Source organism: Pan troglodytes, chromosome 6 (genome assembly GCF_028858775.2).
Source record: "Pan troglodytes isolate AG18354 chromosome 6, NHGRI_mPanTro3-v2.0_pri, whole genome shotgun sequence".
NCBI lineage: Eukaryota > Metazoa > Chordata > Mammalia > Primates > Hominidae > Pan > Pan troglodytes.
The window spans coordinates 11,917,375-11,930,115 of record NC_072404.2 but is presented as its reverse complement, the minus strand read 5'-3'; the positions used below and the strand labels follow the sequence as shown (position 1 = coordinate 11,930,115).

Here is a 12,741-nt window from a genome sequence, read left to right as displayed (position 1 = left end):
AGGCTGGAGTGCAGTGGCTCAACCTTAGCATACTGCAACCTCCACCTCCTGGGTTCAAGGGGTTCTCTTGCTTCAGCCTCCCAAGTAGCTGGGATTACAGGTGCACACCACCATGCCCGGCTAATTTTTCTATTTTTAATAGAGATGGGGTTTGGCCATGTTGGCCAGGCTGGTCTCGAACTCCTGACCTCAGATGATCCGCCTGCCTGGCCCTCCCAAAGTGCTGGGATTACAGGCGTAAGCCACCGCTCCCAGCCTGAGTTTCTTTTTAGAAACAACAGTCTAAGAACAAGATAGTAAAATCCTGTCTTTTTTGTACACAGAGTAAAGTGGACAAATAGGTGAAAGAATAAATGAAAGGCTGGAATCCCACCTTCCTCTGCTGTCCCAGAGCATTGGATATTGACCGATAGGAGGCAGCAAACCACTCACAGAGCCAGGAAGAAATAGATGCGTTGGTATTGCCAGGAGAAGAGGCTGGCCCGGCTAAAATACGCTGACCATAGCCAGGAGATACTGATGGAGAGAAAGGAACACAGAGAGGTCACATCTTGGAAGAGGAAGATTGTGGAGAGGGGGAATGAGGGTCTGGGGAGGGGCTGCCCATCAGAGAAGGGACCTCAGTGTTGGGGTGACTGTACTCATTTGGAAATAGCGGGGTGGAGGGGCATTTGATGGTCGGATGCAAATCCGAGGGAGGAAGGGATGTCGGTGATGCTCCCAGGATGGTGGGCTCCGATGGGATCTTTGGAGGGGCGTGTCTAGGTCGGCCGGTGTCAGGAGGGTCTTTTGTGTGCCAGGCAGAGAATTGTCTCAAAGAGCTGAGAGTAGAGGGGCCAGGAGCTTCAGGGCTGCGGTCAGACTGTGGCCCAGGGCTCAGATCCTAAAGGACCCATAGGAGAGGCAGGGGCTATTCATTCACTCGGCAAGAGACCAGCAGAGTCCTGAGGGAGATGCTGACAAATCATAAAAAGACCAAGAATAGCTGGGAGTGGTGGCTCAAGCCTGTGATCCCAGTACTTTGAGAGGTGGAGACAGGAGGATCACATGAGCCCAACAGTTCGAGAACAACCTGGGCAATGTAGCGAGACCCTGTTTCTACAAAGATTTCAAAAATTAGTTGAGCATGGTGGCATGTGCCTAGTCCCAGCTCCTCAGGAGGCTGAGGAAAGAGAATTGCTTGAGCCCAGGAATTAGAGGCTGCAGTGAGCTATGATCATGCCACTGCACTCCGTCTTGGGGAGCAGAGCTAGACTCTGTCTCAGAAAAAAGTGTGGGTGCCAAGACTCAAGATTGTGGGAGCTGGTGGGGCACAGTGGCTGACGTCTGTAATCTCAGCACTTTGGGAGGCCAAGGCGGGTGGATCACCTGAGGTCAGGTGTTCAGGACCAACCTGCCCAACATGGCAAAACCCCGTCTCTACTAAAAACACAAAAATTAGCCAGGCGTGGTGGTTCACATCTGTAATCCCAGCTGCTTGGAGGCTGAGACAGGAGAATCGCTTGAACGTGGGAGGCTTCGGCTGCAGTGAGTCAAGATTGAGACATGGCCCTCCAGCCTGGGCAACAGAGGAAGACTCTGTCTCACAAAAAAAAAAAAAAAAAAAAAAAAAGACCGTAGGAGCACCTGGTGGGAGGTGGTGGAGGGAGAACTGTGGGTTTGGAAGCTGCGCCCTCCCTCCGGTGGTGCGTTGAAGCAGGAACACAGTTACATGGAGAACAACCTTACCTTGTCTGACACCCTCAGATCTTTGTCCCAGGCCAGGAATCTTTTAATCACAGGATCCTCTGTTATTGGAGGGCAGATGTCAGCATGAGAAGCTTTCTGTGGGAGCAGCAGGGCAGCGAGGAGAAGTGTGCCTCCCGGGGGGGAACTCTCAGGATTGCTGCCACGGGCGAGGTGGATGGGAGGGGGGAGAATGACTTTCACTGGGCAAAGGAGAGAGGCTCCCGCTCTGAGACTCCCCTGAGAAGAGGCCGAAGGAGGCCCTGGGTGTGAGAATCTATGGGATGTAGAGCTGGGAATAAGCCAGGATGCCCTCCCAGCAGACACGGAGAACCACTGCAGAGTCATAAAGGAATTCCCATCATTTCCTCATGAGACAGTCACATCAGGGTGCGACCATGGCCTCGGTATCCCCCACTATGGATGGAGACACTTAGGTTTAGAAAAGTCAGTAAGAGACATTAAGTTTCAGAGAGCACAGCTGAAACCACTTTCTTTGTTTATTGATTTTGTTTTTCTTTATTTGATTTTTATTTTTATTTATTAATTTATTTTGAGACAGAGTCGTGCTCTGTGGTCCAGGCTGGAACGCACTGGCGTGATCTTGGCTTACTGCAACCTCTGCCTCCCGGGTTTAAGCAATTCTCCTCTCAGTCCCCTGAGTAGCTGGGATTACAGGCATGAGCTACTGTGCCCAGCCTTGGTTTTTCTTTTGAGACAGGGTTTTGCTCTGTCACCCAGGCTGGAGTGCAGTGGTGCAGTCATAGTTTACTGCAGCCTCAAAGTCCTGAATTCAAGCAATCCCCTTGCCTCAGCCTCCCAATATGCTGGTATCTCAGGCGTAAGCTCACCTGGCCCAAAACAAAGCTTTCTTATCCCAAGCACTGACCTTTATCAAGTCTAGCCTAATCCTCTATTGTCTCCTAAGCGTCCCTCATGAGTGATCACTTCTGAGTCCTCCCACATGGAGAGCTCACCCAATGGGGGCATATTTTTCCCATTGGAAAATAGTGGTTATTGGAAGTTTCCTCTTTTTTAGAAGAACAGGATTGGAGGTGCTCCCTGCAGTGTCCTGCTACCAATCTGATTATTGAAGGCCTCGTGGTGCTCAGGGAGCACGGGTGACACTCGCTGTTGCTTCAGCTTCATCTTGAGCCCACACAGCATCTCCACCACCCAGGTCTCCTCAGGCTCGGGGGTGAGCTTCTTCTCTGGCTCCTCCTCACATTTGTCCAACCACTCCCTCTTCCTTTTCCAGCAAAAGGACCTACATGGGGGGCTGGGATCTACCCCAGGGGCTGAGTAAAGAAACCAGGCCATGGTGTAATGCTTCTGCAACTGACCACCTTAGACCCCGACCCCAAACCACTCTCCATCCTCCCCAGCCTCACAGACTGTTGGTTTCTCCAAGCCATCTTTCTGTCTTTCTCCTCTGCTGAGCCCCATGTGCCGCTCCTTCCCCTCCCCATTCTTCCGTCTCTCTGTCCTCACAACACTTCCTCATGTCCTTCCCATGTCCCTGGCTCTCTGAGTCCCTCCCTTTTTTTTTGTTTTTGTTTTGAGACAGAATCATGCCTTGTCTCCTGGGCTGGAGTGTAGTGGTGCAATCTCAGCTCACTGCAACACCCACCTCCCGGATTCCACTTATTCTCCTGCCTCAGCCTCTCAGGTAGCTGGGATTAGAGGTGCCTGCGATAATGCCCAACTCAATTTTGTACTTTTAGTAGAGATGGGGTTTCACCATGATGGCCAGGCTGGACTCAAACTCCTGGCCTCAAGTGATCTGCCTGCCTTGGCCTCCCAAAGTGCTGGGATTACAGGTGTGACCATTGCACCTGGCCTGAATTTCTCCATTCTTCCCACACACCCACCTCAGGTTCTTCTTCCGACCTCTGACCGTTTTTTTTTTTTTTTTTTTTTTGAGACAGCGTCTCACTCTCTCACCCAGACTGGAGTGCAGTAGCGCAGTCTTGGCTCACTGCAACCTCTCCCTCCCAGCCTCAAGCGATTCTTCTGTCTCAGCCTCCCGAGTAGCTGGGATTACATGCGCGCACTACTAACGCCCAGATACTTTTTGTACTTTTAGTAGATATGGGATTTGACCATGTTGGCCAGGCTGGTCTTGAACTCCTAACCTCAGGTGATCCGCCCACCTCGGCCTCCCAAAGTGTTGGGGTTACAGGCGTGAGCCACTGCGCCCGGCCCCCTTCCTTCATCTTAGTCAATCCTATCCTACCTGTTCCTCCTCCAGTCCCCTCACCTGATGGTCCTGACACTTCATCATCCACCACCTCCTGGAGGGGGTACCCCGAGGTGCTGGGCTGGGGGCTCTGCTCCTCATCCTGGGGGTGCGGTTGATGGCTGGTCATGAGCTTTCCCAAAATCTGTCCCATCCCACGGAACCTAGTCTCTGTTCTGTCCAAGGCCTTCTTCTGGACTCTGCTAAGACCCAGAAGAGTGTGTTGTCAATTTTCGAGGCTGGGAGAAGTCAGGAGTGGAGAACAGCTCTGAGAAGATGCTGTTGTCCACCTGAGCTCCCAGGCGCCCACAGAGTCCAGTCCTTCCAATCAGGAAGGTTGGAATCTCTGATGTCATTGGTCATTCCAACCTGGCAGCCAGTTTGAAGAAAAACACATGTAACTGCCAGGCTGATCTTTGTCCTGGAGATCGTGGGTGAATGGTATCTCCTGCCACTGTCCCAACCTCAGGCACTGTCCAAAAGCATCTTCAGGGTCTCCACATCCCTCTGTTCCCTGTCCCAGCAGAGGCTGTGTCCTCTCCACTCAAAGCCTGAAGCATGGTGGGGTCTCCTCTTCTCTGTACATGCCCATTTCAGAGTCCAGTCTGGTGGGAGAGGGAACAGGGTGGGAAAGAAAACTAGGCTAAGCAGAAAGGATGAAACCTTACAAGAGTGAGATGATCATGTACAAGAGATCCCAGGAACATTGACTTGATGAAAAAGTCACATCAGAGCACTCAATTTGGCAGAGCTTTTCTGCTGAATGTTTACTGACATTCACTGTCCGAGATTCTATACTGGGGGTACAAGCGTCCTCTGCCCTAAGGCATTTTTGAGTCCAGAGACATCTTGAGGCCCGAAAGTCATAGGAAACTATCCATGAGCTCACACATATTTCCAGTGGTGTCCCCAATTTCAGGGAGTCCATGGATTACCTAAAGCCAGCCCCTCCAGTTTGGCTAACAAACTCTAGTCTATATATCAAGTTTTGTATCATATGTATTGCTCTGAACTCAGAAATTTCCCTACCATTTATGGATTCTAGGAATAAAATATCGCATGTACAAAAAGACTAAGTCAAAAAAATCTCAGCTGTGCACAGTGGCTCATGCTTGTAATCCCAGAACTTTGGGTGGCCAAGGGAGGAAGACTGCCTGAGGCCAGCAGTTCAAGATCAGTGTAGGCAACATAGCAAGACCCCATCTCTAAAAAACCAAACCAAATTAGCCAGGTGTGGTGGCTGGCACCTGTGTTCCACCTACTTGGGAGACTCATGTGACAGGAAGATCGCTTGAGCCCAGGAGTTAGAAGCTGCAGTGAGCTATGATCTTGCCACTGCACTCCAGTCTGGGCAACACAGCAAGACGTTGTGTCAAAAAAATTTTTTTTGATACAAAATAAAAGAGATGCATGACATTCAGAGACCATCCGAAAAACCTGTGGGTTCCTGGCCGGGCTCAGTGGCTCACGCCTGTAATCCCAGCACTTTGGGAGGCCAAAGGGGGTGGATCACTTGAGGTCAGGAGTTTGAGACCAGCCTGGCCAACATGGTGAAACCCCATCTCTACAAAAAATCAAGAAATTAGCCAGGCATGGTGGTAGGTGCCTGTAATCCCAGCTACTCAGGAGGGAGGGCTGGAGAATCACTTGAACTCAGGGTGCGGAGGTTGCAGCAAGCCAAGATCACACCATTGCACTCCAGCCTGGGCAACAAGAGCAAAACTCTGTCTCAAAAAAAATAAAGAACGTGTGAGTGAGTTCCCACACAGCTTCCTAATGGGCTGTGGCTCTCCTAGGAGTCTCTTGCTCATGGGAAAGACACAGACTGAGTGAAGAAGCAGATCCCATTGCTGTGGAAGTCCCATTGTTAGGAAACTCTGCTTTTCTGGAGTTCAAATTTGCATTCATGACGCTTTAAACCGTCAGAGCTGGGTGGGTTCTCCTACAACAAAAGAGTTTGCTCTCTCTCTCCTAGTTAACAGGCTTTCAAATATTAGAAGATCAATGTTATGACCCCGTTAAAATTGCTCTTTTGTGGAATGAAAAGCTCTGATTTAACCCATCTTCAAGCCTGGTTTGCATATTCCTCTCTCTTCTGGCCACCTTGTCTAGACACACTACACTGAGGCTGTGCCCATCTTAAATGATGTTGATACGTTGTCAAAAAACATAGCGAAGCAGGTGCGGTGGCTCATGCCTGTAATCCTACCACTTTAAGAAGCCGAGGCAGACAGATCACCAGAGGTCAGAAGTTCGAGACCAGCCTGGCCAATGTGTTGAAATCCGTCTCTACTAAAAATACAGAAAAAATGAGCTGAGTGTGGGAGTGCACATCTGTAATCCCAGCTACTTGGGAGGCTGAGGCAGGAGAATCGCTTAAACCTGGAAGGCAGAGGTTGCAGTGAGCCGAGATTGCGCCACTGCACTCCAGCCTGGGTGACAGAGCGAGACACCATCTCAAAAAAAAAAAAAAGGCTAAACAGCCCAGGTTTGGTCTGATATGTTCAGAAAAAAGCAAAACAGCCACCTCTCGCCTTCTCTTTTCCCGCAGTGATGCAGTTGAATACAGCAATGGCTGCAGGTATGCGGCAGAAATACCATTCAAGTGACACAGAAGGGCTTTCCTGGCCGGACACAGTGGTCACTCCTGTAATCCCAACACTTTGGTTGCCAAGGTGGGAGGATTTCTTGCAGCCAGGAGTTGGAGGCTGCAGTGAGCTGTGATCCCACCACTGCATTCCAGGCTGGGCCTCAGAGTGAGGCCTGTCTCTAAAAAAACGCTTCACTCCCCACAAGAAGGGATTTGCAAATACCAGCCTTTCAGCATGAGGATCACATGGAGGAACATTAAGATACAGATGCTGGGACCCAGCCCTATTGATTGTAATTCAAAAGCTGAGGTGGGGCGTGATTTAACTCTGTCACTGGAATCCATTCAGATTTGGAACTCTCTGGGTTGGACAGTGCAAGAGAGATCCTAAAGAAAGCAAAGTCACTATGGACTGAAATGAGCAGACAAGGTTTTCTGAGCATGGTGAAATATGATCTGGGCCTCACTTGGGAGGGCTGTGGCCAGGCCTTGAGTCCTTGGCTCAGTGGGACCTTCTGAAACAGCCTCCAAGCTGCGCCCCCGCTTCCTTTGCTGTTGGATGACCCCCTCCAGCGGCTTTGGTGCTGATGGGAATAAGTCGACCTGCAGCGGAAGTTCAGCCCAAGTCTCAGCCCAGCAGCCTCCCCACACCTGACCGGGGTCTGGTCATGCTGCCATCTCTGCGGTTCTCTGCAGAGTTGTGGTTTCTGTACCTTGAAGAGAACTTCCCCTTCTGGAACCCAGAAACCCAGTAAACCCTGAGGAAAAAAGCAAATGAAATTACTGCAGACAGCTCTGTGGTGGGGAGATGGAAAAGGGGCTCTTTGTTTTTGTTTTTTATTTATTTTTATTTTTTGAGATAGAGTTTTGCTCTTGTCGCCCAGACTGGATTGTAGTGGCTCAATCTCGGCTCACTGCAACCTCTGCCTCCCATGTTCAAGCGGTTCTCGTGCCTCAGCCTCCAGAGTAGCTGGGACAATAGGTGCGTACTACTGCGCCCAGCTAATTTTTGTATTTGTAGTAGAGATGGGGTTTTCCCATGTTGCCCAGGCTGGTCTTGAACTCCTGGCTTGAAGCAATCCGCCTGCCTTGGCCTCCCAAAGTGCTGGGACTACAGATGATGTGAGCCACCGTGCCCAGCCCTCACTGTATGGATTTTCTTAAAAAAAAAAAAAAAAAAAAAAAAAAAAAAAAAAAAAAAAAAAGATTAAATTTGTCTTATTTGCCAAAAGGTAAATTAACCTTTTCTCCTCTCCTTTTTAAAGAGTATTTCCTGATAAACGTTGTAATATAAGTAACTTCTTTTGTGCCTTTGACATGTATCTAAATCTTTTAAAAAGGTAAATGAACTTCTTGCCAACACTACAACCCGGGAATTTTTTTTTTTTTTTTTTGAGACAGAATCTCACTCTCACCCAGCCTGGAGTGCAGTGGTATGATCTCGGCTCACTGCAACCTCCACTTCCTGGGTTGAAGCAATTCTCAGGTCTCAACTTCCTGAGTAGCTGAGACTACAGGAACTTGCCACCACGCCTGGCTAATTTTTGTATTTTTAGTAGAGATGGGATTTCACCTTGTTGGTCTGGCTGGTCTTGAACTCCTGACCTCAGGTGATCCACCTGCCTCGGGCTCACAAAGTGCTGGGATTACCGGTGTGAGTCACCCCGCCGGGCCACAACACAGGAATTTTTTTCTTAAGAGCCTGAGAGTCTTGTCTTTGAAATGTAAACCTCAAGGAAAATAGTGTCCCTATCTTCCTGTTGCCTAGGGAGTTTAGCCTAGGCACCTGAGCTGTTACTACCTGCTTGTCAAGGAGATATGAGAAGTTTTATTTTTTTTTATCTGATACAGGTAATTAACTAGCATGGGTGGCCACCTTGATTTCCAGGTGAATTTAGGATGAGTGTTTAAGAATGCATAGCAGGCCAGGCGCGGTGGCTCACACCTGTAATCCCAGCACTCTGGGGGAGGCCGAGATGGGCGGATCACTTGAAGCCACACAGAAATTGAAAGAAGGAGTTTGAGTCTAGCCTGGCCAATATGGCGAAACTCTGTCTCTGCTAAAATACAAATATTAGCTGGGCATGATGGCACATGTCTGTAATTCCAGCTACTCCAGAGGCTTAGGCACGAGAATCACTTGAACCCAGGAGGTGGAGGTTACAGTGAGCCAAGATCACACCACTACACTCCAGCCTGGATGACAGAATGAGACCCTGTCTCAAAAAAAAAAAAAAAAAAAAAAAAGCATAGCAAGTCCTTTTACATGAGGATGAGTTACTGTTTATCTTGAGAGCATGTATGCAATGGATTGTATCTGCCAGGCTATACAAAAAGGAGGCTTTGGCCAGGCGCCATGGCTCATGCCTATAATCCCAGCACTTTGGGAGGCCGAGGCGGGCAAATTATGAGGTCAGGATTTCGAGACCATCCTAGCTAACATGACGAAACCCCGTCTCTACTAAAAATACAAAAAATTAGCCAGGCGTGGTGGCATGCACCTGTAGTCCCAGTTACTTGGGAGGCTGAGGCAGGAGAATTGCTTAAACTGGGGAGACAGAGGTTCCAGTGAGCCGACATCACACCATTGCACTCCAGCCTGGGCAACAGAGCAAGACTCTGTCTCAAAAAAAAAAAAAAGAGGCTTTATTTCTCTTTGCATCTCATTAATGGATCACCTGTGATGGGCATCACAGTCTGGTTTAATGCTTATTCAATGATAAAATTGTTTTCTTTATTTTCTGAATTTGTGGAGAGAATATTCTAGGTTAACAGAATAATTTATTTATTTATTTTGAGATGGAGTCTTGCTCTTTTGCCAGGCTGGAGTGCAGTGGCGTGATCTCGTCTCACTGCAATCTCCACCTCCCGGGTTCAAGTGATTCCCCTGCCTCAGCCTCCCAAGTAGCTGGAACTACAGGCACGCACCACCACACCCAGCTAATTTTTTGTGTTTTAGTAGAGATGGGGTTTCACCATGTTGGCCAGGATGGTCTTAATCTTCTGACCTCATGATCCACCCACTTCGGCCTCACAAACTGCTGGGATTACAGGCATAAGCCACTGTTCCTGGCCTCAGAAGAATTTATTTTTAGTCTTCTCCTTACCAGTTTTTATGAAACAACTGGGCAAGAACACTGTTAGATTTCACCAAAAAATTGTGATGAATCATTGTCCTTATATCCCATTTTTGAAAATTGACATTTTAATTGTAAAGCAAAAATAAAATTCTAAGCCCCCACAGCTGCTGAATGGACTCCTCTGTTGGCCAGCAGGATCCAAAATAAACATGAAAAACTAATTCAGGTCATGACGGGAAGGAGGGGGTCGGACATGCCTTGTCATACTCTCCTCCCTTCAGAGTTTAGGCACAGCTGACCAACATTAACACTAGAATACACATCATAAGACTGACAGAACAGGCTCTTTGTATCAGTAAGATACCCAACTCCATCCAGACTCTGATATAGCATCACATGACAGATAGCAGTCCCTGAAGGAAATCATAGTATTTTACCCCATAATATATTTTCTTTGTCACACTTTAAAATAGTCCTGCAAAGCCATCTCTTTGGGGGAAATTTGCATTCTGTAGAGAATCTCCTTCCCTTACAGAAAAGACTCCAGGTCTTTTCTGGAGATTCTGACACCTTTTAAAATCCAATAAGAGATATTTATCATCTATTCTCTCTGAAGCCTGTTCTGAGGCTTCACCTACATAACAAGAACCTTGGTTTCCACAATGCCCCTTATCTTAACTCAAGCTTTTCTTTTCTTTTCTTTCCCTCCCTCTTTCTTTTCCCTCCCTCCCTCCCTTCCTTCCTTCCTCTCTCTTTCTCTTTCTTTTCTTCTCTGTTGCCCAAGCTGGAGTGCAGTGGCACCATCATGGCTCACTGTAGCCTCAACTTCCCAGGCTCAAGCGATCCTCCCATCTCAGCCTCCTGAGTAGCTGAGACTACAGGCATGCACCACCACACCTGGATAATTTTTTTTTTTTTTGTAGAGATGGGGCTCTTGCTGTGTTGCCCAGGCTGTCCTTGAACTCCTGGCCTCAAGGGATCCTCCCAGGTCACCCTCCCAAAATGCTGGGATTACAGGCATGAGCCACCGCAATGGCCCATTTCTTTATGTCATCTTCCAACTGTTCAGCCAACACTTAACTCTGAATCAACTGCCAATCTTTGAATCTGCTAGTGACCTGAAAGCCTTTCCAGGCTGACCCAATGTGTACATCCCATGTATTGATTTATGTCTTTGCCTGTAACTGCTGTCTCCCTAAGATGTATAAAACCAAGCTGTAACCCAACCACTTTGGGCTCACGTTCTCAGGACCCCCTGAGGCTGTGTCACCAGCCATGGTCACTCAAATAGGAGGCCCACAATAAAACTCTTTACAGACTTTGAGTCTTTTTGGTCAACATAACCTAACCCTAAACATAATCCTCCTGGGGAAGGTGAAATCACAGGTATCTTTTCTTTGTTCGATTTGTGTATTTCCTGATTTCTCTACAGTTTTTAGGCATTCGCTGTGTGATCTAGAAAAGCTACAGAGTCTGGCTCCGTCGCCAGGCTGCAGTGCAGGGGCGCGATCTCGGCTCACTGCAACCTCCACCTCCCGGGTTCAAGCGATTCTCTTGCCTCAGCCTCCGGAGTAGCTGGGATTACAGGCACGCGCCACCACGCCCAGCTAATTTTCGTATTTTTAGTAGAGACAGGGTTTCACCATGTTGGCCAGGATGGTCTCTATCTCTTGACCTCGCGAGCTGCCCTCCTCGGCCTCCCAAAGTCCTGGGATTACAGGCGTGAGCCACCGCTCCTGGCCACAAATTCTATTTTCTTTCTCTTCCTTGGAAAGCATCGCTGGGCATTTATCCTGTCCTAGTATTTGAGTGAAACTTCTCTTAGCATTTCAGCGCAGTGACCACGATACACCCTTTCCTTTCCTTCTCGTTATGGGAAACTCTGTTCTAACCTGGAGGCCTTGGGCTCCAGGACCCAGTCACAGCAGCCCTGGACTTGACCCTAAAAGGGAGTAAAGACAAATGCGAAGTTCAGTCGGGGATCAGGGCTGCCAAAGCTCATATAGCCTGGGGCTTCTTAACCTTTAGACGGGGTAGAGACATTTGAAACGGCCCCTAAACTTGGGGGGCGCTGGTAGGCTCCTGGGAAATAGAGTCCGGCCCTTGTCCTGGGACCAAGGGTGGGCCCTGGGAGGAGGACTTCCGGTGCACTCCTGCGCGTGTGCACCTCTCCCTGGGTGCGTGTTCGCGCATGCGCGCCGCCGCCTCACTGCCCTCGCTTCCTGTGCGTCCTCAGGTTACCGCTTGCTCTAGTTCCCAGGCTTTGGCCCCCAGTGGACGAGAATCGCTGAGCCTGCGGGGCTGGACGCTGAGCGCCCGGGCCAGCACCTAGGCGGGCGCGGAGCTATACGGGCCAGGGTTCGCACGGGCTGGGTGGAGGCTCGAGCGGGGACCCCCGAGCGTGAGCCCCTGAGCCGGCGGCCCTGGGGCCAGGGGAACCGGGCGGGAGGTGGCGAAGGTGGCGGCGGAGGCGAAGGGGCGGCGGGACCCGGGCCTGGCCCATGTGTGTCCTGGGGGCCTGGCCCAGGCCGCTGCTGTACGGTGAGTCCCAGGGAGGCGAATCTGGGCGCCTGGAAGGACACCCTCCTGGATTTGCCCCGTAGGCCCGGCCCGGGCCCCTCGGGAGCAGAACAGCCTTGGTGAGGTGGACAAGAGGGGACCTTGCGAGCAGACGCGCGCCAGCGACAGCAGCCCCGCCCCGGCATCTGGGGAGCCCCAGGAGGATACGTCTTTGGATTTTCGGGCCCGCAGCGAGAAGGGCCTGGGTGAAGTCACCGTGTGTTCGGGACCTTAGAGTATGGGGCGGGGGAGGGTCCCGATCGCTTGCAAGAGAGGCGTGTGTTTGGGTTTGAGGCGCTACACGGGAAGATATGGGAGGACGAGGCTTACTGGGGCGTGGAGGGTGTCACCAGCCTCAGCTGCAGACGTCGTCTCCACTCCCCCCAACCCCTAACAGCCCTTCCTCCTCCTTTCCGTGCTCCAGATTTCGACCGCCTCTAAACATCCGTCAGCACCTCTGTTCTCTCATTTAAGTGTCTGCTGATTCCCCCCTTAGATCTGCCCTGGGGACTGGTAGTAATGCAGGAACAGTCTGCAGGGATTCTCTC

General features: G+C 50.1%; 2 protein-coding genes across 2 annotated transcripts in view; one reads left to right on the top strand and one right to left on the bottom strand.

The window, feature by feature from the left end:
* The window catches only part of LOC742579 (mismatch repair endonuclease PMS2), a 54,390-nt gene that overhangs the window by 10,937 nt on the left and 30,712 nt on the right, over positions 1–12,741 (top strand).
* LOC134810402 (speedy protein E2-like) lies at positions 2,216–4,377 on the bottom strand. The gene is made up of 2 exons (XM_063813986.1): positions 3,986–4,377; positions 2,216–3,023 (listed from the first exon to the last, which is right to left on the bottom strand). Exons 1-2 carry the CDS (start codon positions 4,116–4,118, stop codon positions 2,761–2,763), a joined length of 396 nt encoding a protein of 131 aa, XP_063670056.1. The 5' UTR covers positions 4,119–4,377; the 3' UTR covers positions 2,216–2,760.